Genomic DNA, 21,853 nt, shown 5'->3' on the forward strand with positions numbered 1-21,853 from the left:
CCGGCGCGTGCGCACTACGCCGCTCGCCCTGCAGGTCGGGTCACCTGAGCTTCTCAAAAAGCGTCTGACATTGGGCGCCAACAGCATGTGCTCAGGGTCAAGGTGGTACAGCTTAAGCATAGAGGTTTCCAAGGCGGCGCTGTCAGGGGATAGGTTTCCTGGGAAACATGGAGGGGCCACTGGTATCTTCTTGATTGCACCATCCGCACGTCTCTCTTCAGGATTTGAAGCCAACCTGGAACTCCATACGGATCCCTCACACCTACCAATACCCCCAAACACCTGCTTATGGGCTGCATTTATTCTTGCTTTATTTACACCTGACTCTATTTCTTCTTTTAATTATATTTTATTGATTATGCTATTACAGTTGTCCTGTTTTCCCCGCTGTGCCCCCCTCCACCCAGCAACCCCCACTGCCTCAGGTAATCCCGACGCTTTTGTTCATGTCCATGGGTCATTCGTATAGGCTCTTTGGCTACTCCATTTCCTATGCTGTACTGGCTGTGGCCACTGACCACCAACCTCTGCCCTCCCTGGAGGATCAGCTGTGCAGGGGCAGGGTGGTGGTGTGCTGACATGCTCTGTATCTGGCCACTGAATGCCAGCCTCTGGGGTTTCCTGGAAAGCGCAGGACAAGGTCAGCCCCCACCTGTGTTCTGCCCGGGGCCAGCTGCCTGAGCTATAAAAGCTCTCTGAGATGGCTGCTACTTGTGCTGGGCTTGAAGATTCCCAGGCCAAGCCAAGCTGTGAATCTAGACTGGCTGTTGCTAGTGCGGGGCCTGGAGCCAGTTAGCAAGAGGGACAGGGGCTAGGGACTCACTGAGGTTGGCTGTTGCTTGTTTGAGAGGATTTAGGAAATTGTGACGCATGAGCCAAGACCAGCCATTCATATGGGAAAGCAGCTTGAGTGGGCTGTAAGTTGGGTGGCACAGAGCCTTGGGGGAATCTCCAGGGTGGGGCAAACAGTGTTAGCCAGGTTGATGGCATCTCAGGTATGGCACTGGTCTGCTGGCTCTGAGGTTCTGCAGGGGGAAGGTTCAGAAAAGGGACAATAGCCTCTGCCCACCTTTCTGTCTGGGAGAGAGCTGTTCCCCAACTCTCACCTTGATGCCAGACACCTCAGTTCCCCCCTGTATGCCACTGGTGCCTTTCAAGCTGCTACCCTGATGCTGGAGCTCAGAAGAAGTGAGTCTCAGTGAGAATGTTTGTGGGTTCTTTAAGAGGAACTGCATGGGACTCCAGAAGTTTCTTCCAACTCAACCTGCTGGTTTTTGCAGCCAGAAGTTATGGAGACTTATCTTCCTGGCATTGGAACCTCGGGCTGGGGGGCCTGGTGTGGGGCTGGGACTCCTCACCTCTCAATATGATGCAATGAGAAGGGCACAAAATCTCATCTGTAGTATTCTTTTTAAGAGAAGTATAAACATAGTTAAACCATGAGGAAGCATTAGACAAGTCCAAAAATTGGGAAATCTTACAGATGAATTGGCCAGTTCCTTTAAAAAAATGTTAAGGTCATGAAAGAAAGAAAAGGGGAGGAACAGTCCCAGATTGGAGGGGACTGAAGAGACATGACGACTAAATGTGATGCCTGATCCCAGATTAAGTCCTGGTCCAGAAAAAGGGCACAGTGCACCAGTGGGATAATAAAATTAGAATACAGTCCACAGGTTAGTGAATAGTATTTTATTAATCCTTTAAAAAAATTGCTTCTAGAGAGAGGGGAAGGGAAGGAGAAAGAGAGGGAGAGAAACACCAATCGTTTTCCTCCTGCATGCGCCCCGACTGGGGACAGAACCCGAAACCCAGGCACGTACCCTGACTGGGAATTGACCCCAACCAAGTGAGCTGTACCAGCCAGGGCAGTGTTTTCTTAATCTTAGTTCTTAGTTCTTAATTTTGGCAGTTGCACTTCCTCAGCATTTGTGGAAGATGGCTGAAAGGTATACAGGAAGTCTCTACCACGTGCAGCTCTTTTATAAATCTAAAATTATTTCAAAATACATATTTTTTAAGACTTTATTTATTTATTTTTTAGAGAGGGAAGTGAGGGGGAGAGAGAGAGAGAGAGAGAGAGAGAGGGAAACATCAATGTGTGGTTGCTGTGGTCATGGCCTGCAACCCAGGCATGTGGCCTGACTGGGAATCAAAAATGCGACACTTTGGTTCGCAGCCCACACTCAATCTACTGAGGTACACCAGCCAGGGCTCAAAATACAGATTTAAAAAATAAAACTTAAAATACGAAATAACATCACCTTAAATTTGTCTCCAAGTGTACAACTATACAAGCCTATAATGCTTGTTTTTCAAATAATCTTCATAATAACTCCCATGAAGTAGGTAGGGAGGATACCCGTGTGACACTCAAGGCTATTCTGGCATAAAGGAATGAAAGGACTTGCCTCATACGGATGAAAAATTGCTCCGTCAGGTCTTAAACTAAGGTCTCAGGGTTCCCGATTTAGTGTTCTTTTCCTTTCAATGGAAGCTTTGACTTTGCTGTTTTTCTCTTGCTTCTGTCCAATTAACTACCAAATAAAAATAAAGTGATTTCATACTTGGTGATTTGCAGTGAAGTTCCTTTCCATTCCCAATACCTTCTAGATCAGTGAATTCTCAAACTTGGCTCATGTGGAAATGAAAACTGGGCAACTTTAATAACTGCAGCCTGCCTCGCACCTCCAGAGGGTCCGACTCATTGCTCTGGGCTATGACCTGGGCTTCACAAGTTCTAAGAGCATCCCAAGGATTCCACTGTGTGCCTGCATCCGAGAACCATTACACTGCGTAAATAATTGTTGAAAAGAAGAATGTGAGTTATCTAAGGAGAGCTGCTCAGAAGACCTGATGGGCAGGACTGAGACTGGAGAGAAATTTGGGAACCATCAACATATGGGATATGTCACTAACCTCACGGGAGTGAACGCCACTGCTTTAGGAGAGTACGCCAAGTGACCAGAGAAAAGAGACCAAGAAGTTTTGCAATAATAAAGGAAATATGGTTACAGGAATATTCTGAGGTGGAAAAGAAGGAAGGTGAGGGAATTTATGTCCAAGTTGTAGATCCAGCTCAAGCTCCGCTTCCTCATGAAGCTTCCAGCCCTTCTGGATCTCTCACTGCCACTCCAGCGGCACTTTTACACTCACTGTATACTTTTTGATACCCACAACGATACTTGGCATAGGCCTAAACCTGGGGTTTAGCAACCCTTTTTCACTGGAGAATTGTAAAAACCATTTTCTACATCACCAACGAGCCTGGGGTCCTTGGGGGAAATTGCCTGCCAGGTGGGTCCCCCTCATGGTGATGGGAGAGACTTTTTCCTGAGACCAGCCGCTTTCTTTGCTGACGGTGGTTCATGAGAAACTATCAGCCAATCTTTGTTTGGCCAGCTGTTCCCCTACGACTTTTTCTTTTCCAACCCTTCAGGTCTTTGTCCTATAAATTCGTGGAAAAACTGTTGGCTAGTGGTCAGCAACTGGACCTTTGAAAAACACTACCATTACCCCTGCCCCACTCCTCTCAGCCCCACCCCCGGGGAGTCAATAGGAGAAAGGAATAACTGTGTCACTTCTGGCTTCCAGTTGCTCATCTTGCTCTTAAATTGGAGGCCTTTGGGGCTGAAAGAAACTGAACAAAGTGTGCCGAGTAGCCTAATAGATCTGGTTCTTTTTCTGAAAGTTCCCTTCTGCGGAAAAATAAAATTATGTGTTTAATTTCTGAAACCCAATGCCTGATTTGCCTTGGCAGCCATTCGCCTGGGCTTGGCTGAGAGTCCCGCAACGCTGCTATCCTGATTAATACCAGCTCAGCTCGCTCCCTAGAGGAGAGCATTATTTACTGGCCCATTTTCTTAAGTCCTCCTAAATTTATGTGTATTTTAGCATGATCTGATTGGCTCTCACATGCTGTAACTGTGGCTACTGGCCCCCATGAGGCCTGAGGGAAGACTGTTCTGTTCTGTGTGCTCACATCCCCACTGCAAAGCAAGATCTCGTTCTACCCAGGGACTAGGATCGACACGTCACGTTCTGTTCCTTCTGGGGCAGGCAGGATCTAAGTGCGCTTTCGTCTTCTGCTGGTCTTCAGGCCACTGAGAGAAAGGCAAGGAGATGATGCTTCCCAGAATCCAAACAGCTCTCTGCACTGCTCCTTCCTCCCTCGCAAGCTTTTGCACTTCCCTCCAGCCCCCTTTGCATGGTAACCCCTTGACTCACTCCGCCCCGCCCTTGCAGAGCCCACAGGGATATCAAATCGCCTGTCTCCGAAGGGACTGCGAAGGGCTGAGGAAAGGCTGGACCCCAGACAGTCTCTGACAGGGACGTGTAAACACAGCTGTGGAGATGGGAGCAAACCGTCTTCCCTCCCCCAGTTCCCACCCAGAAGCAGGGAAAGGCCACCCTGCTGTGAGGAAACAAACAACAAAACAAAGCAAAGCACAACCTCAAAGTCTACACGAAGGTCACCAGAAATTGGGGCTGTTGTCCAGCCCTCGGTGGGGCCAACCCTGAGTGCCAGACCCCTCCCTGAAAGCTGAGAGGCAAAGGCAGCTCCAAAGCGAGTCGAGGCCTGGACCTCACTGAGCCTGGCAACAGGGCTCGGCCTTTGAAGCCTCTCCTCTGCTGGACACTCTGTCCTCTGGGCTCCAAAGCCCAGCTTTCCACCCACCCCCAGGTACTTAGCTCCTGACCCCTAGTTGCTTCGGGATCATAATAATGCATTCGATTCAGCAAGTAAGGAGAGGTCCACAATAAACCCTTGTCCATGGCTGTTATAAATTTAAACTCTGAGCTTCCGGGCCAAAATATTAGAAAGGACCTTCTTAGCCTTTGTTAATTACAAAATAAATGATTCTAATGTTGGCCGGGTAGGTCCGTTGGTTAGAATGCTGTCCTGATATGCCAAGGTTTTAGGTTTGATGCCCGGTCAGGGCACATATAAAAATCAGTCAATGAATGCATAAATAAATGGAACAACAATTGGATGTTTCTGTCCGCCCCCCCCCCCAAAATATACTCACATGCACAAAATCCTACAAAAAATAAATTATTCTGGTAGGAAGGAACTTTCTTTTGGGGGGATTACATAGAAGGAGTCTATGTTTTGCTTTGCACACGCTGTGAAAGCTCCAACCCCACAGCTGGGGTCGTGCTGCCCATTCTCGCCCTCCCCACACAGTTACTGCAGGGCCTTGATCCCACAGGACACGCCTTTGGCACAGGACCACCTAGGAAGTAGCCCTGATTGGTGGACAGTTAATGAGTTGTGCTTCTTTTCTGGCCATCGGGCTCCTCAACTGTAGAACTGCAGAACTAGACAAATAATAATAGCCTTCAAATACTGACCGCTCATTATGTGCTTGGCAGTGTACTGAGTGCTTTATAATGGGTCATCTCATTTCATATAAAGTCAGTCATATTCTCATCTTCATCTGTAACAGCTGAGGAACCTAGGGCTTAAAGGGATTTTGGAACTTGCCCCAAATCACCTCGCTGGTAAGTGGCGTGGCCAGGATTAGAGCCCAGTCATTCTGACCCCCAAACCCGTGCTCCAAATAACTCCACTCCACCTCTTCCTTTTTCTGAGGTCTTCTGGTTCTGACATCATGATTCTGTATTCTCTCCATGGCTTTCTGCTCTCACCAGTGGCGCCAGAAAGAGAAATGTGTTTGGGACTCGACTCAGCAAGTCCAGAGAAAAGCTACTCCTGAAAGTCAGGGGGCTCCTGACTTCCTCTGTACTGGAGATGCCAATCAAAGCTGGGCACTCCATATCAGTAGGAACAGCCTGTGGAAAGACAAACAAATCCTAGCCAGACAGGAAAGGGGAGTGCCTCTTGGTTGGTTCTGTGACTTCCCCTTCTCTCTTCCCCAGCTATCAGCAGGATTTCACGCTTCTGATTATATGGCCCTTTGAATCTCACTGTGGCTAGGATGGGATAGCAGGCTACAAAAACCCTTTTGGAGCAAGAAAAGTACATACATCTATCTATGGATTACACCCATGACACTGTATGTAAAGAGACAAAAATAAATTACATTTATTTATACATTTAACAAATTGCCTTCAGCATCCATGTAATCACTAGATATTGGATGTCAGCTTACATCATCTCGTGTAATCCTTGAAAGTTGCCGAGTAGGTATTGTTATCTCCATTTTACAGAGAAGGACATTGAACTCCGGGTGATTGACAATGTTGGCCATAGCCACAGGGCTGGAAAATAAGAGAGCCAGAATTCAAACCCAGGCTAGGCCCGTTTGAAGAAAAGTCTGTATTCTTTTTAATAAAAGGAATATTATGTAATGAAAATAACAAAATTATGAAACTGGAGGGAACTCAGAATATCTTGAAAATATAGTTGTCATAACTATGTGTTACAAGTGTGGACCATGAGAGGAAGAAGAGCTCCTGGAAGCTAAGAGGGCTCAATAAAGAAAACAGCCTGCCCTGACGGGTGTGCCCCAGTGGGTTGGGCATTGTCCTACAAACCAAAAGGCTGCCAGTCCCATTCCCGGTTAGGGCACATGCCTGGGTTGCAGGGTGTACAAGAGTCAACCTGAACTTTGGGAGGAGCCACTGCACCCCTCCTGCCTGCCTCTGCACCCCTAAGGTGTCTTCCTGCGTGGTTAATGCTGGTTGAGCCAGCCCTTATAAAGGTTTCCTGGAGTCCTGTTTCAACCAATAGGACTAAAGCTTTTCCCATTCAGTCAGAGCTGTGGAGCTCTAACCAATCAGAGTGGCTCTATTTTAACCAATCAGGGTAGCGCCTTTGGACCAATTAAACTGTGGAGCTGGCATCTGTATTTGCATGAAGACCGACTAATCAGGGGTCCAAGAGAGGGGACTTCTGTCTCTATGAACCAGCTTCCTTGTGGCTGGGATGGTAGATTTCCTACTGAAGTCTCAAGATTATGGTTTGTCAGGTGAAAGAATCTTGGTGGACCAGGTCATCACAGATTGGAGTGACTGCCTACCTGGCGGGCAGCCTCACTGCTGTACTGTTTTCTCCCTTGTGCTGTATTATCATTGAGCCACTAATACCAAATAGTTTCCTCTCTCACTGGAGATTTCTGTTGGTGTTGAACTGGTGTCAAAAACCAACCAACAGTTAACTACTGTTTATCATGTGGTTACTAGCTCCAGGCATTGGACCAAACATTTTACATGCACTATCACTACGGCTCAGTGAAATGTATGCTAGTAACCCCATTTTTACAGATAAGAAAAAAACCCAGCAGTTAAGTAATTGCACAAGGTCATATAGAGCTGAATCAGTGATGGTGTTGGGGCTCAAATTCAAGTTAGCTTGACTCCAAAGGGTATGCCCTTAATGGCTAAGGCAATAGAAATAGAAATAATAATAATAATATATGTTGACTATGGGTCAAGTACTGCTCTCAGTGCTTTAAATCTTATAATTTACATATATTATTACCTCTATTTTATGGATGAGGAAAATATTGGCTTTTATATTTCTTAAGCACACATTACAAACACTACACATATTGAAACACACATGCACTATTATTGTTATATTTGCTTCATGTAGGTTGGATCCTCATTATGATCTAAGAAAATGATTTATTTCATAATATCACTGGCTTTTTTCATTGTCCCTCCAAAGCAGTGATTTTCAACCTTTTTTTCATCTCATGGCACACATAAACTAATTACAAAAATTCTATATCATACCAAAAAAAAAAAAAACCCCAACAACTTCTTTTGCTGATCTGACAAAAATAGGTATAATTTTGATTGGTTTACCAAAAAAAAAGTAATTACCTACCCTTTTGCTCCAAAGTGACTTTTTTCCCAAAAAGATTTTATTTATTTATTTTTAGATAGAGGAGAAGGAAGGTAGAAAAGAGAGGAAGAGAAGCATCAATGTGAGAGAGGAGTGAGTGGTTGCCTTTCAGTCGGGGACCAAACCCATAACCCAGGCACGTGACCAGGAATCGAACTCACAAGCTTTTGCTTTGTGGGACGATGTCCAACCAAATAAGTCACCCTGGTCAGGGTTCCAAGTACTTTTTTTCTTCCCATGCAAGAAGGGGCTGGAAAGAAGTATTCCAAGTCATGAAAGGCAAGGGCCTACATCCAAGATGGTTCTATCCAGCAAAGCTTTCATTTAGAATGGAAGGGCAGATAAAGTGATTCTCAGATAAGGTCAAGTTAAAGGAGTTCATCATCACCAAGCCCTTATTGTATGAAATGTTAAAGGGACTTATCTAAGAAAAAGAAGATAAAAAATATGAACAGTAAAATGACAACAAACTCACAGTTATTAACAACCACACCTAAAACAAAGACAAAAACAAACTCAGCAAACAACTAGAACAGGAACAGAACCACAGAAATGGAGATCACGTGGAGGGTTAACAACAGGGCAGCAGGAGAGGGAGAGAGGGGGAAAAGGTACAGAGAATAAGTAGCATAGATGGTAGGTAGAAAACAGACTGGGGGAGGGTAAGAACAGCATAGGAAATGTAGAAGCCAAGAACTTATATATACGACCCATGAACATAAACTAAAAGGGGGAAATGTGGGTGGAAGGCAGTGTGCAAGGCAGAGGGAAGTGAAGGGGGAAAATGGGACAACCATAGTAGCATAATCAATAAACTGTATTAAAAAATAAAAAAATCAGGTGCCTATACTTGTATATAAGGATTTCTGCTACCAAGGATTAACTAGGTACATGCACCCTTATTATGCAACATGACCAATAACATTCAAGTCTGTTATATAACATATATATATATATATATATATATATATATTTATGGTTTGAGACAGGGCATTCACACAGGTCAGCTATAGTTGCATTGGCTGTTGTCATTTTTTTCTTTTTTTTTTTTTTGGCCCATCCCAATCTGGCCCCAGTCCCCTCTGTTGTCATTTTTTAAAAAATATTTTATTTGTTTTGAAAGATAGGGGAAGAGAAGGAGAAAGAGAGTGAGAGAAACATCAATCAGTTGTCTCTCACACTCACCCTCCCCCCACTTGGGGACCTGGCTCACAACCCAGGCATATGCCCTGACCGGGAATCGGACCAGTGACCCTCTGGTTTGCGGGCTGGCGCTGAGTCCACTGAGCCACACCAGCCAGGGCAGGTTGTTGTCATCTTTTTATTTGACCATCTAAGGGAAAAAAGGGTCCCTGACTAAATAGTCAGGTATCGCATGTCTTAAAAAAAATTCTTTTAAAAAATCTTTTAGGTTCACTATTTTAAAACTCATAAAATGTTTCTTACCAAAGAGCATTATACTCTGCACTCCGCTCTGAATGGATGCCAGGGACACACGGACGACTCCTGCTTTTCCTCCCTGTCCCAACCCCCTCCCCAAATGTTAAAGTGACCACAGAGCAAAGTGGTCTCAATAATCACACGGGATTGGGGGGGGGGATAAAACAGAAAAAAAAAAACAAGAAGAAAGAGAAACAAAGGAAAAAAATAATTACATAGGGAGAACTTTCCTTTTTAAGCACCAGCAATGAACAAAAACTAAAATCCACGCACTGTGCTGCTGTTTGAGTGCTGGTGTGTGCACTCCCCCACATCCGGGGAACAGCAAAGAGCTCACTGCACCTCAGATGCAGGACACCTAGGAAGCAGAGGACTGCTGGGTTTGTTTGTTGTTGTTGTTTTTAAATAGAAGCAGATTAAAAGAAAAATAAGATGCAGGACTCCTTCAGTTCTTCACTAGTCTTGAAAAAACCTTCCAGAATACTGCTCCGCGCCATTCTGCATCACATGCTGCACTCTCCGTATCTGGGCCTGTGTTCCTGTAAACGCAACGATCTGATCTTCAGACCCCTGCAAAGGCTCCTCAGTTTTGACTGAAGCTCCTGATTGATGACAAATTTGTTTAATCCTCTGACCACTTTTGCCAATAACAGATCTAGCCAAACCTTTGGTAATAGTTACTTGTGTAGTAACAATAGGTCCATCGAGATCAGCATATGGGCCGCGACCCCCTGCATAGTGATAATCAGGTCCCGAGCCACCCTGTGGTTCACAAGCCATCTGCCATTCTGAAGGGCTCTGTCCACCTACTGCAATCCCAGGTGTCGTGGGCACTGAAACCAACCATGCCATCCTAATGGTCTCCGGGTCTTCCTTTTCGGTCACAGGCCATTAGATCTCCTCCCCTGGGTGATGGTGGTGGAGGAAGAGGAAGATTCCACGCTCTGCTATCACCCTGGCCACCTCATGCAGGAGGAGGGGAGAAGGTCCTGGCCGAGGGCTCACATCATCACAATCTCTTCTAGATGGAGGTGCCAGACGCCACCCTGAGCAGAAGGGGTTCTGTTAAAACCACGTCTTCGCGCTCATGGGAAATCTCACAGGACGTCCACGGCAGTCATCAGACATCGTTGTAAAGCCACCACTATCATAGGTTTCATTGTAAAAATTGGGATCGTAAGGCTGTGCTCATCCTTTCACGGGAGATTCTGATACAAGGCCAAGGGTGATCTCCATGCACGCTGCAACCCTCTCCGGGTTTCCTGCAGCAAGAATGGCTCTGTCAGTGGAATGGGGACAGCGTTCCTGGGAAAGCTTTATTGTTGTCTGAGTTTTCTTTCCAACTTCTTTGATTTTAGCATCTTTGACCCCCATAACTCCCCCCGCCAGACTCTAACGAATCAACAGTCTCAATTCGCAAAGTTGCTTCCTTCATAGTGTTGGTAATTGAAGCATTCCACAGCATCAGATTCAAGGGGGCGCTGGCTGGTGGCAGTGGGTGATGGCAACCACAGGTCCTCTTCCAAGGTAAGGTAGATTTTCTTCAGTATTTCTCCTGTTGTTTCAGTGTCAACACTGACACTGAACGTGAGCTCGGGACCCATGCTGCCTGGGACCGAAGCGCTGGCATTGTGGTCTGTCTGTATATGCAGAGCCTGAATATTCTCGCCTCCTTTCCAATCACTGCCCCAGCATTCTTGTCCTGAAGCAGAATGTGTAATTCAGCCATCTCATCAGTGTTTCTAGATCTTCGAAAAGCTTGTTCTCCTTCCATATCTTCTGCAGGGTGTTTACCAAATTCCGCATTGGTCCCGGTGCTGGGGATGGTTGCCTCTAGCTGTTCAGCTTCCATTTCCTTGGATTATATGGTCACACCGAGCACTCCAGGCCACCATCCCTATGCCACCGCGCCACCTCAGCTGGTCACAGCTAGACAAAGAATGAGAGCAGGGCCCCCACATGCTTTAAAAATTCTTGCGACACACTGGTTGACAATTGCTGATCTAATGCATGAAGGTCATGGGGGAGAGGATGTGAAAAAAAACTTCCTGTAGGTGAAGCAGGCATAGTCAGGAGAAGGGACGGCCCTCTGTGCCATGAGGAGCCCTGTCTGGTTGCCCGTCTGGCCGCTCCTCCTCATCCCTTCCTAGTTGGCTCTCTCTAGCAAGCTGGCTAACAGATGGACCTCCACCAGGTACCGTGGAGCAGAGGTTAAGTGCCAGGCTTCAGCATGAAGACCTGTCTGTCAATATTAGTTGCATGACCTTGCACAAGTTACTTACCCTTTCTGAGCCTCAGCTTCCTCATCTGTGAAGTGTGTTGCTATTTAACAGAGTTGTGAGTCTTAAATGAAATGTTTTGTATGAGGCATGAAGCACGGTGCCTGGCACCCTTAGGGCATCCCCACGTTATATAACATCCAGCCCCGTGGCGTGCTGGGAGATGGCAGAAGCGTTCCTGCAGATGGTTGCATAGGACAGTCCAGCAATGGAGGAAGGGTAAAAGCAATCTTGGCATCTGACACTTGGTCCTGACAGCAACCATGAGTCAGCCTCAAGTGCTGAGGGACCAGCAGTGTTCTTAGCACTGCTGGGCGTGTGCTGAGGTCCTTGGCCACGGTCCTCTTCAGTCACACTGTCTGAACATTGTTCTGGTAAATCTGGCCTGGGTTCTTTAAAAAAATAACATAAAAAAAAAAACAGCCTCCCCACGCAATGTCATGGTCCAGCCTGGGTCCGGGAAGGAGGGGAGGAAGTTGTGTGCAGGATCTTATGTCTGGGGTTAGATCATATTTCTGGAGGGTTTAATCTGGTCTTGGAAGAAACTCAGTCCTTCTCCCTTCCTTTCAAGACCTGATGGGGAACCAGTGTTCCGATCTAGAGTGGTAGGGAAGTGATAAATCATAATGATCAAGGCATGAAGCTTAGCATCAGGGAGCTCTGGGTTCGATCTTGACTCCTCCAAATACTACCTCCGGGACCTTGGGCAAACCACTCCTCTTTTCTCATTTCACCCGTGGATGAGATGATTCTGATGTTATGGTGGTAAGGTTTAAGGAAATATGTGCAAAGTGCTTAGCACGTGTGTCGGAGAACACACTGTAGAGCACATAGTAACTGTTCAATAAACGATAGCTACTATTAAGTCTTCTGCAAGTGATGAGGAATATAACTTGACTATTTTCTATGCTTTTTACCAATCTGAGCACCAAAGTTTTCTTGATAAGCTGTCTTCCCTCTGAGAGGTGTTCATGCTTCTCATACTGATAGCTCGAGACTCTGGAGATAAGGAGGTTAGGGAGAGATGAGTAATTGTGTCCTATCCCTTTGTTTTCACCTCCTTAGCCAGCTGGCTCCCTGGCTGCAGCCCTCCTGGTTCTCCTTGCTGCCTCTCTGCCCTTTGAAGACGTCTGTCTCCTCTCTCCAGCTTGGAAAGATCAGCCCCACCCAGCCAGAACTTCTGGCTTCCCTGACCCTGACTCTCCCCGACATCTTCTGTGCTTTTCTCTTTATTTTGCAGACAGCTGGGGAAGTGGTCAGCATGCATGAATGTCTCTGCACCATAGAGACACTAATTCCAGGATGCTTGACACGTAACTTCATTGGGCAGGAGGCCCCTAGTGTTTTTCACTTCTGCTGTCCTGGATTAGTGCGTGCGCACGCGCATTCAGGGGCAAGGCTGAGGGTTAGAGATGGCACTTCTAAATCTCCCCCCACTCACCCTGCTCTAGGCAGGATGGCCCTTAGCCTGTAATAAGGGAAACTTACGTGGCAGTAGGACTCCCCCTACACAGGAGAAGTCACCCGAGGCTGGGGCCGGAAATCTCAGGTCAATGTCCACTTGGACCAGAACCATATTTTTCACTAGGGGTGGAAGTGGGGTAGGGACAGAGGAATGAGGGAGTGTACAGGGAACATAAAGACCAGACTCCACTGGAAAAAAAAGACAAAAAAAAAAAAGACTAAAGACAATACTATCCATCAGTTAAAAGCAAAGTGGCCCATCTACATACGGTATCACAGAAAGATATGCAAGACGTGCTATTAAGTAAAAAAAAGAAATCACTGAACAACATGGATATTAAATCATCTTTATGCCTTTTTTAAGTGCAGAATATGTGAGATGAGAAAGGAATGGGGCTGTAAGTTTTCTGTGTTTCCATGTTTTGCAGTTCAACAGAGATTGAACTGTGGACAACACTGGAAACTCTGGCTTCAGTGTGGTCACCTTTTTTTCAATCTCAACGACAGGGACACCGGGTGTGCACCCTGAAGACGTGGGGCCCTCCTGGACAGCAGATGTGCTCGGCCCACCCTGCTCGGTTCTCCCCAGAAGACAAATAAATACTCTCTACTCCGAATCACGCCAAGAAACACTTCAAGGTGTTGATGACTCGGCAATCCTGCCCTGTCCTTGGAGGGTCCCTTAAATTTCATGTCTCCCCTGTCCCCTGCCACCCCTCTGAAACTTTCCAAAACCGAGCACTTTGCTCCCTGGCAGCTTTGCTCCCTGGTGCCCGGTCGGTGGTATTGTGGCCTTTGGTTATGCTTGTGTGAGGCAATCACTGTAGCAACCCCCTTCAAGGGGGCAGGTTTGAATCTTTTTATATTTTGACTCACTGCCAGATTATTTAAATGATTTGAAAGAAAAAATAGCCCTGGCTGGTGTGGCTCCGTGGATTGAGCCACTGGCCTGCAAACCAAAGTGTCTGTCGCCAGTTCGATTCCCAGTCAGGGCCCATTCCTGGGTTGTGGGCCAGGTCCCCAACTGGGGGCGTGTGAGAAGCAACTGGTGGACATTTCTTTCTCTACCACTTCGATGTTTGTCTCCCTCTCTTTCTCCCTCCCTTCCCCTTTTTCTGGGAATAAATGAATAAAAATATTATTTAAAAAAATTATGCGGCCCTGGCTGGCGTAGCTCAGTAGATTGAGCTCAGGCTGCAAACCAAAGTGTCACAGGTTCGATTCCCAGTCAGGGCACATGCCTGGGTTGCAGGCCATGACCCCCAGCAACCACACATTGATGTCTCTCTCTCTTTCCCCCTCCCTTCCCTCTCTAAAAATAAATAAATAAAATCAGTAAAAAATTATGCAACAAGTATATACTTATGTATTTATACGCAATTAAAAAGTATGTTTTTATAGCAAAAGTGGCACAGTTTAAAGTATAAGTGGGTTTAGAAAAGGAAGGGAAGGGCTCCCAGGGGTGGAAAATGGGACTTCCCGTGAAAGAACCTGTCCCTAACGAAGCCCACGTCTGTCCCTTTGCTGCGGAACGTAGGACTGTCTCCTGTGGCAACTTGGAAGACGGAGATGTGCTCTCCAGTCCCTGTTCAGCCCCAAAGAGCCCCGCAGCTGACCCCAGGTTATCAGAATACTCCCAGGGGTCCATGAAAACATCCAAATGTCTAACTGGTAAGAAAAAGTGGGAAGAGGAAAACAAGGAGAAGAGAAAATTGCCAGGATCTGCAACGGGGGCGGGGGGCGCAGACTCCTACACTCAGGAGTGGCCACGACCGGCTTTCCTGTGGAGGGCTCCAGTCCTGGTGCAAGTTTAACCCCAGCTCTAGGCTAAAAACCACACTTTCTACCAAGTCACCCGTGTATTTCCTTTCGATTCTAAGGTCATTTTGTATATGAAAATGCTCAGCTCCAAACAAGCACATGAAATGGCCTGCCCAAGGTTACACGGCAAGCCAGAGGCAGAACCTGTCTTCAGGATCCTAACCGATGTGTGTTTTTATCCATTCTTACCGCGCTGCCCTATTGAAGCCTTGTCAACTTTAATCTTGACCCCAGCCTCAGTCCTAATCACCATGGGCTCAAGTGCTTCTGACCCTAACCCGGTGGAAATGGCTGGTTTTGCTTTCCGTCCCTCCTTGCTTCCTCCTTCCATCTTAAAACCTAGAATTTTTCTCCTGGCCATGTTTTTGTTTGTTCTTTGTATTTTAAAAAGGGCAATCCCAGGTGGGAGGGAAGGAGTGGATTTTCTCCCTGGCTGCAGTGGCTCCGAGGTGCCTGGCTCTTCTCTGCACATTGTGGAAGAGGACCCTGTGCAGGAGGGCTTTGGGGTTTACGCCAAGTGAGCCACCTCCCTTCTCGCCCTGGATGCCTTTCTAAAGCCACCTCTCGGCCCCAGCCATGGAGGGGGACCACAGGGTCGCAGAGGCGATGATTCAAGGGCTTTAAGACCCTGAGACGAAGCGTTTGCAGAGAGATCTTGAAAGAAAATTCGTGGTGGGCAGGGATCAGTCGACTTGGACAACAGCAGCAGCTGAGTGCAGGGGTCAGTGTCTGGGAGTAATTTAGGAAAGTTCGGTGCTGACAGCTGTGTCTGAAGTTGAATGTCATGGGCTGAGCCAGCTCCTGGGCTCCTCCACTGCTTCAGGCTCATGAAGCTCTGGCGCAGGCCGCAGAGACAGTTGTGTGCGTACGGCAGAAGTCAGGGCCCCTGGGGCCCCAGGATCCCCATGCTACTTGCCAGCAGTGTGAGCTTAGGCAAGACCTTGGGGAAGGAGGAAAGGAAACTGGCGTCTACAGAATGCATGCAATGCCCTTTCGCAGATGTCGCTCTCGCTACAGGGTAGTGAAGAGGGACGTCCTGTTTTACACGGGAGGACGCTGAGAATTTGTGGAGGTAAACTGAGTCATTCCAGGAGAGTGGAAAAATGGAATCAGGACTCGGAGCTTCTGAAGTGCAAGGTCTGGGCTCTCTCTTCTCTCAGCTCTAGCTTATTTCCCCCCTTAAAACCGGGACAGTAATGCACCCATCTCATGAATGAAGCCACAAGTCACACACTGTAGATTCTAAACCTCCTCCCCCACTTCTCACAACCTTGGTCTGGAGAGGTGTGGCCACCTTCCTTCTGGGAACACAGTCCCCTTACTTTTGCCCTTCTCCCCAGTCCTGTCTGTGGGTCCAGGCCCCAGGAGGTACCTCGAAGGGAGGTGTTTGGACTTGGGTTTTCCCTCTACCTCTACCCCCAGGCATTCCACGGACTCGGGAGGGCCGGCTCCCTTCTCCTCCCCGGTTCTAGCAGGCGGACTGACATCATTGGGTGTTCCCGGGGAAACTGGGGACCGGAGCCCAGTTCCAGGGCGCCTGCCCCCACCGCCCAGGGCAGCCCTAGCCCCAGCCCCTGCCGTGGATACGGCGGCGTCTCCAGGTCTCTCCGAGGGCAGCCCGCTCCCCTGCCCTCCTCCCCTCGGAGGAGGACGGACAGCTCGAGTCCCGGGAGTGGAAGTTGGGAGACTCGGGCGAGCCCCCGGCGCCACGCGGCCGAAACCAGGAAACGGATCCGGGTTCTGGGGTTACGAGGGGAGCTGTCCAGCCCCGCGGGGCGAGCTGGAAGAGAGGGTGGGCCTTCTCCGGCGAGGCGGAGGCGGCGGCGGGCGCCAGGGTCGGGTGGGGCCGCGACTGCCGCTTCAGCCCGCCGGCCCCGGGCGTCGCCCCCGCCCCCCGCGTGGCCGCCGCCGCCGTCCCAGCCCCTGCGAGGAAGCGGCGCGGCTTCCTGCGGCCGGGGCCGGGATATAGGCGCCCCCGCCCGGGCTCGGCGCCGCCGCCCCTCCAAGCTTGCCTGCCGCGCGCGCGATGGCCCGGCTCCGGGCAGAGAGTGCCGCCGGCGGCCGGTGGATCCCGGCGACCCGCGCGGGGGGACCCTCAGCGCTCCGCCTCCTCCTCCTGCTGGGCGGTGAGCGCATCGCGCCGGGGCGCGGGTGGGAAGCGCGGGAGGCCCTGGAGGGGAGTGGGGCTGGACGCCCGAGGCTGGAACGGGCCCGGGGCTGCGGTGCAGACAGCACTGTCCCCTTCGGGCTGTCCCTGGCCGCACCTCGGAAAGGACGCCGCGCAAGCTGCTTCCCACTTGGGGAAAGCTGGAGCGGGGCCCCGCCGAGAGCTTTTGGGACGTCTGGGGCTGGCGAGGAGGGAGGAGGTTTGGGATCTGAATGTGAGTGGGAAGGAAAAGGAGCTGGTACTAGCCCCTCTCTTCTGGACCCTGAGGCATCCGTGGGTGGATTATTCCTCCGTCTCTTCTGAGAGTAGCTTTGGCTTCCAGCGGTCTCAGCCTCCCACTCACACCCATCCTCCAGGCTCCACTGCTGTCCCATCTCCTGTCCCATTTCTGCCCACAGCTGTCCTGAAGCCCCAGGGTGCCGCGGCTCAGCTTCTTACCACCCCAGGCAGCTTGGAGTCAGAAGGTGAGAGTGGCCAGAGGCTGTGGGGAGGTGGCCCGTGGCAAGAGGGGAGGCAAGTCAGTGGGGAGGGTTCCTTTCCCACCAGACAAGCTCCTAAGCTGGCCCACCTCACCGCTGGGTTGGAAGACCCCAGAAAAAGTGTATGTGGACATCTCATTTCTGCCCACAGCTGTCCGGAAGCCCCAGGAATCCGTGGCTCAGCTTTTTACCACCCCAGGCGTCTTGGAGTCAGAAAGTGAGTGGCCAGCGGCTGTGGGAAGGTGGCCTGGGGCAAGAGGAGAGGCACATCAGGGAGGAGGGGATTTTTTTTTTTTGTTTGCTACAAGGCAGGCCTCTTGGCTGGCCCACCTCACAGCTGGGTTGGAAGACCCTAGAAAAAGTGTGTGTGGGAACTCTTGTCAGCCTGGGAAATGCTGTGCACATGGAAGGCATTAAAATTTTCCTGAGCTAGGACTCGCTCCCCAGCAGGTTGCTTGGGAAACTTTCCGAGGCCGTCCTGGCAGTTCCTACGTTTAAAGACAGTTTGGCTCTTGGATGGAAGTCTCTGGACCAGAGGGCTTGGAGGGAGGGGCGGGGTGTGCTCAGTGTGCAGTATTAATGCCCACAGGGAAGATGAATGAAGAGTACCGTGACAGAATTGAAGACTGCTGGGAAAACTATACGGATTATATGGACTCTATCAAAGGAGACTGGTGCAACTGGGCCATCATTAGCAGGTAGGGGCCGTGCTGGAGGGTGGTTTGGGCCAGGGATGGGGCTTGCTCGTTGTGGGTGGGCCTTGAGTAAATGTGGGGCCGCTCCTCTCCGTGGGCCCAGCCCCCGCCCCTCACTCTTGGCCTCTCCTGCCCCCAGGCCTTATAGCTTCCTGCAGAACTGTTTGGAAGAGAATGCGGAACGCTTTCACCTGGGCTTCCCCAATTCCATGGCGGAACACTTCATCTTTCAGACTCACCAGATCCACTTTGCCAACTGCTCCTTGGTGCAGCCCACCCTCTCAGACCCCCCAGAAGATGTGCTTCTGGCCATGATCATAGCCCCCATCTGCCTCATCCCCTTCCTGGTCACCCTCGTGGTGTGGAGGAGTAAAGACAATGAGACTCAGGCCTAAGGGGGCAGGAGTTTCTCAGCAGCCGCCTCACTCCTTTCTCCTTCCACCACCAGGTCTCTCTCCTCGTCTCCCCACCCCCTTCTCTCACTCGCTCCCCATATGGAGCCTTAGACTTGGTGGGAATGGAGCTGGGTGGGGTCATGGCACAAATTCTGTAATCTTCAAAATAAAAGGTTTCTTTTGTACACTGTCCTCCTCACCCCAGCAGGGCCTGTGTCCTTCCCAGGGGCTGACATTCCCACGGGCCCTCAGCTCTGGGCAGCAGAGCTGGAACAATATGGATAGACCCACTGCTTTGTTCACGCTCGGGCTCCTCACAGCCCCCGCCCCCCCCACCCCACACACACATACACACAAGGCCACACTCCGACATCCCTTCCGCCCAAGGTGGGGCCTTTCCTGCTCCCATCCAAACCCAGCTTCAGGAAGCATGCAGGAAGAGACTCCCTTCCTCTCAGGACAACTGCGGGGGAGGTGTGTGTTGGGGGGGTGGGGTGGGGGGAGGACTCTCACTGTGACTCCTACAAGAAGGAAGGGGGGCCCGCCCAGGAGCCCTGAATTTCCCCCTCATTCATGTCCACGCCTAGAGACTGGGAATAGGAACCCTGATCTGAACAACTGGAGCCCACCCCAAAGACCTCAGGATTGAAGGCGAAGGCAGTGGGGGCTCCCCTCTGCTAGGCTCACCGCAGGACTCCCCCCTCCAGGTCCCTGGCCCTCACCCTGCATTGGTCGGGACCTCGGGGGTGTGGCCTACAGCTTTACTGCCCCCTGGTGTCCACTGAAGCCAAAGCAGCAGCAGACGGACGTGTGGCGGAAGAAGCTCAACACGAGAGATGGGACCCTGAGGTCACAGACCTGCCATCTCTGCAGCAGACACCGTTTCTTAGCTGGACCCTTGTATCAGCCTCCTGAGTCACACTGATGCTCCGTTAAGATGCTTCCCCGCTGTGGATGTAAGAAATGTCCAGACCTGTAGAGAATTTCTATAAAAGTTTATTGGAGCCCGAACTGACAGCATATGCCAGCAGCAAGCTCTCAGCTGCTCTGAAGAATTACGGTTTTGCCATTTCTTTTATGCACTTGAAATTAAGGAAGGGACATAAGGCGGATCGTGTGAAGGTGGGAGAAAGGAACGTGGGGATTCGAGTTTAGGACAGTTAAGATTATTTGCTCTTTGAGAGTGGTTATGTCTCAGAAGCAGGGGTTTGAAAAGGCATTTGCAAAGGTGTGTTATCCTAGATACACAGGAACAACGGACAGAGCTTGCGTAAGGCAATAAACCTTTCACTAAAAATTTATATGTCTGGGGCGTGACTACCCACTATGACCTGCCCAGTTAGCAATTTATGATTTATTACAACACCTCTTTTTTTCACCCACACCACTTTCTGGGGACATACCTAGTCTCCATGACTCACCATTTCGGTGTAGGGACACTCCTGGGGGTCCCCTGGGCAGTGAGGCTCAGGCCTCACCAGGGAAGCTTCACCCCCAGTTCTCCTTGGGCCAAACCGGCCAGGTCATCAAAAATATCTAGAGTCAGCCCTGGCTGGTGTAGCTCAGTGGATTGAGCACAGGCTGGGAACCAAAGTGTCCCAGGTTGGATTCCCAGCTAGGGTACATTCCTGGGTTGCAGGCCATAACCCCCAGCAACCGCACATTGATGTTTCTCTCCTCTCTCTCTCTCTCTCTCTCTCTCTCTCTCTCTCTCTCCCTCCCTCACTCTCTCTCTCTCTCTCCCCCCCCCCCCCCTCAAAAAAAAATAAATAAATAAAATACCTAGAGTCCTGCCCGGGTGGCTCAGTTGGTTGGGTGTCATTCTGCAAGACGAGAAATCACTGTTTTGATTCCTGGTCAGGGCACATGCCCGGGTTGCAGGGTTAGTCCCTGGTCAGAGTGTACAGGGGAGGCAGCTGATAGAAGTTTCTCTCTTGCACCAAGGTTCCTCTCCCTCTCTTTCTCCCTCCCTTCCCTTCTCTATAAAAATAAATAAATAAATAAATCTTTAAAAATTATCTAGAGAACAACTTTGTTCTCCCTACAGGCACCTGTTTATTCTTCACGGCACCTAAAGTCTCTTCAGGAACTTTCCTTTCCTCCTTGCTGAAATATCTGCCTCCGCCAGTGCATGCATAGCCATTTCCCAGACACGCCCGTCTAGTCCTTAGATGCATGCCTGTGTGCTTCCTGGAATGAATCTGCTCATTCTCTGAGACACACTTCTCCTCTCAGGACATATCTGTCTATCCAGAGACACACTGTTTTTCACCTGCGACAAATCTTTTCTCTGTTTCCATGAATGGGTATGCCTTCTCCAAAGGCATACCTACGCTTTTCTTGGCTTACATATGCCTTCATGAATTTCACTAATGTACATCAAAGGCATGCTGGTGTAAGACACTGTGTGTAGTCTATTGCGTTGGACAGATAAGTTAGATGAGACTTGGTTTCTGGTCTCAGCGGCTTTCATCCTGTAGGGGAGCTGACATGCGCAAAGACACAAAAACAATGGAGTGTGTGCTGAGAGTTGTGCAGGGAATACAAACCAAATGTTTGTAGGGGTGCAAAGGAAGGATGCGTCCCATCTAGCAGAGGTGTGATTCCAGGAGGTAAGATCACAAGAGGGTGCTGGTGGAATGGCTACATGAATGGGCTTTAGGTGGAGTGCATTCCCTTGGCCGGGTGCGGGGGGGGGGGTGGGGAGGAGAAAGGGAGATGAATTAGGGAACAATTGTTAATCCTCCAGGCTTGAGAAAAGGAGGACATGAACCAAAAAATGTGGTGAATGGAGAAAAGAAAAATAATTTAAAAGTGAGAGAGATGATTAAAAACAGGAGGGAACCCACAGGATTTGGATATGAAGCAGATGATGCAGAGGAGCCATGAGAGCTGACTCAGCCTTTGAACCTCCGTTACTCAGACAATGATGGAAGTCATCACAGAAAAGGGCCATTGATAGGAGGAGGCAGCCTGAAAAAGAGGACATGCAATACAGGGTAAGAATGGAACAAGCTGTTCTATCTCACAGCAGGTTGGAAATGGGGCGGTGGTGGTGGCGGTGGAAATAGGGTGGAGCTGGAAAGGTAGGTTTAGGAGTATTCTGCACAGCAATGTCACATAAAGCCATGAGAAGGATGAAAGTTCTAAGAGTGAAGGTGTATTGAAAAGAAGACTGAGGTTAGGTACTTAGGAAAACCCCACATTTAAAGTAAGAGGGGAAAAGGAGACAAGGCAAAGATTAGAGAGACAGTAGGAGAACGAGGGTAAGGCAGCGCCGTGGGAGCAAAGGAGACGGCG

At 49.4% G+C, this 21,853-nt stretch overlaps 1 protein-coding gene and 1 pseudogene across 5 annotated transcripts; one reads left to right on the forward strand and one right to left on the reverse strand.

The window, feature by feature from the left end:
- Nucleotides 1-9,649: 9,649 nt before the first annotated feature.
- On the reverse strand, nucleotides 9,650-11,120 carry LOC114503867 (annotated as a pseudogene).
- A 5,553-nt stretch (nucleotides 11,121-16,673) lies between these two features.
- RAMP2 (receptor activity modifying protein 2) lies at nucleotides 16,674-18,745 on the forward strand. Of its 5 annotated transcripts, XM_028520980.2 has the most exons (5): nucleotides 16,674-16,943; nucleotides 17,383-17,448; nucleotides 17,615-17,680; nucleotides 18,053-18,161; nucleotides 18,298-18,745. In XM_028520980.2, exons 1-5 carry the CDS (start codon nucleotides 16,844-16,846, stop codon nucleotides 18,551-18,553), a joined length of 597 nt encoding a protein of 198 aa, XP_028376781.1. In that variant the 5' UTR covers nucleotides 16,674-16,843; the 3' UTR covers nucleotides 18,554-18,745. The 5 variants fall into 5 exon arrangements, with proteins under 5 accessions (XP_028376781.1, XP_035889832.1, XP_028376783.1 ...); XM_036033939.1 differs by lacking the exon at nucleotides 17,383-17,448 and having other exon boundaries at nucleotides 16,676-16,943; XM_028520982.2 differs by lacking the exon at nucleotides 17,615-17,680 and having other exon boundaries at nucleotides 16,679-16,943.
- Nucleotides 18,746-21,853: the final 3,108 nt, after the last annotated feature.

The sequence above is a fragment of the Phyllostomus discolor genome, chromosome 8, assembly GCF_004126475.2.
Source record: "Phyllostomus discolor isolate MPI-MPIP mPhyDis1 chromosome 8, mPhyDis1.pri.v3, whole genome shotgun sequence".
Taxonomy (NCBI): Eukaryota; Metazoa; Chordata; class Mammalia; order Chiroptera; family Phyllostomidae; genus Phyllostomus; species Phyllostomus discolor.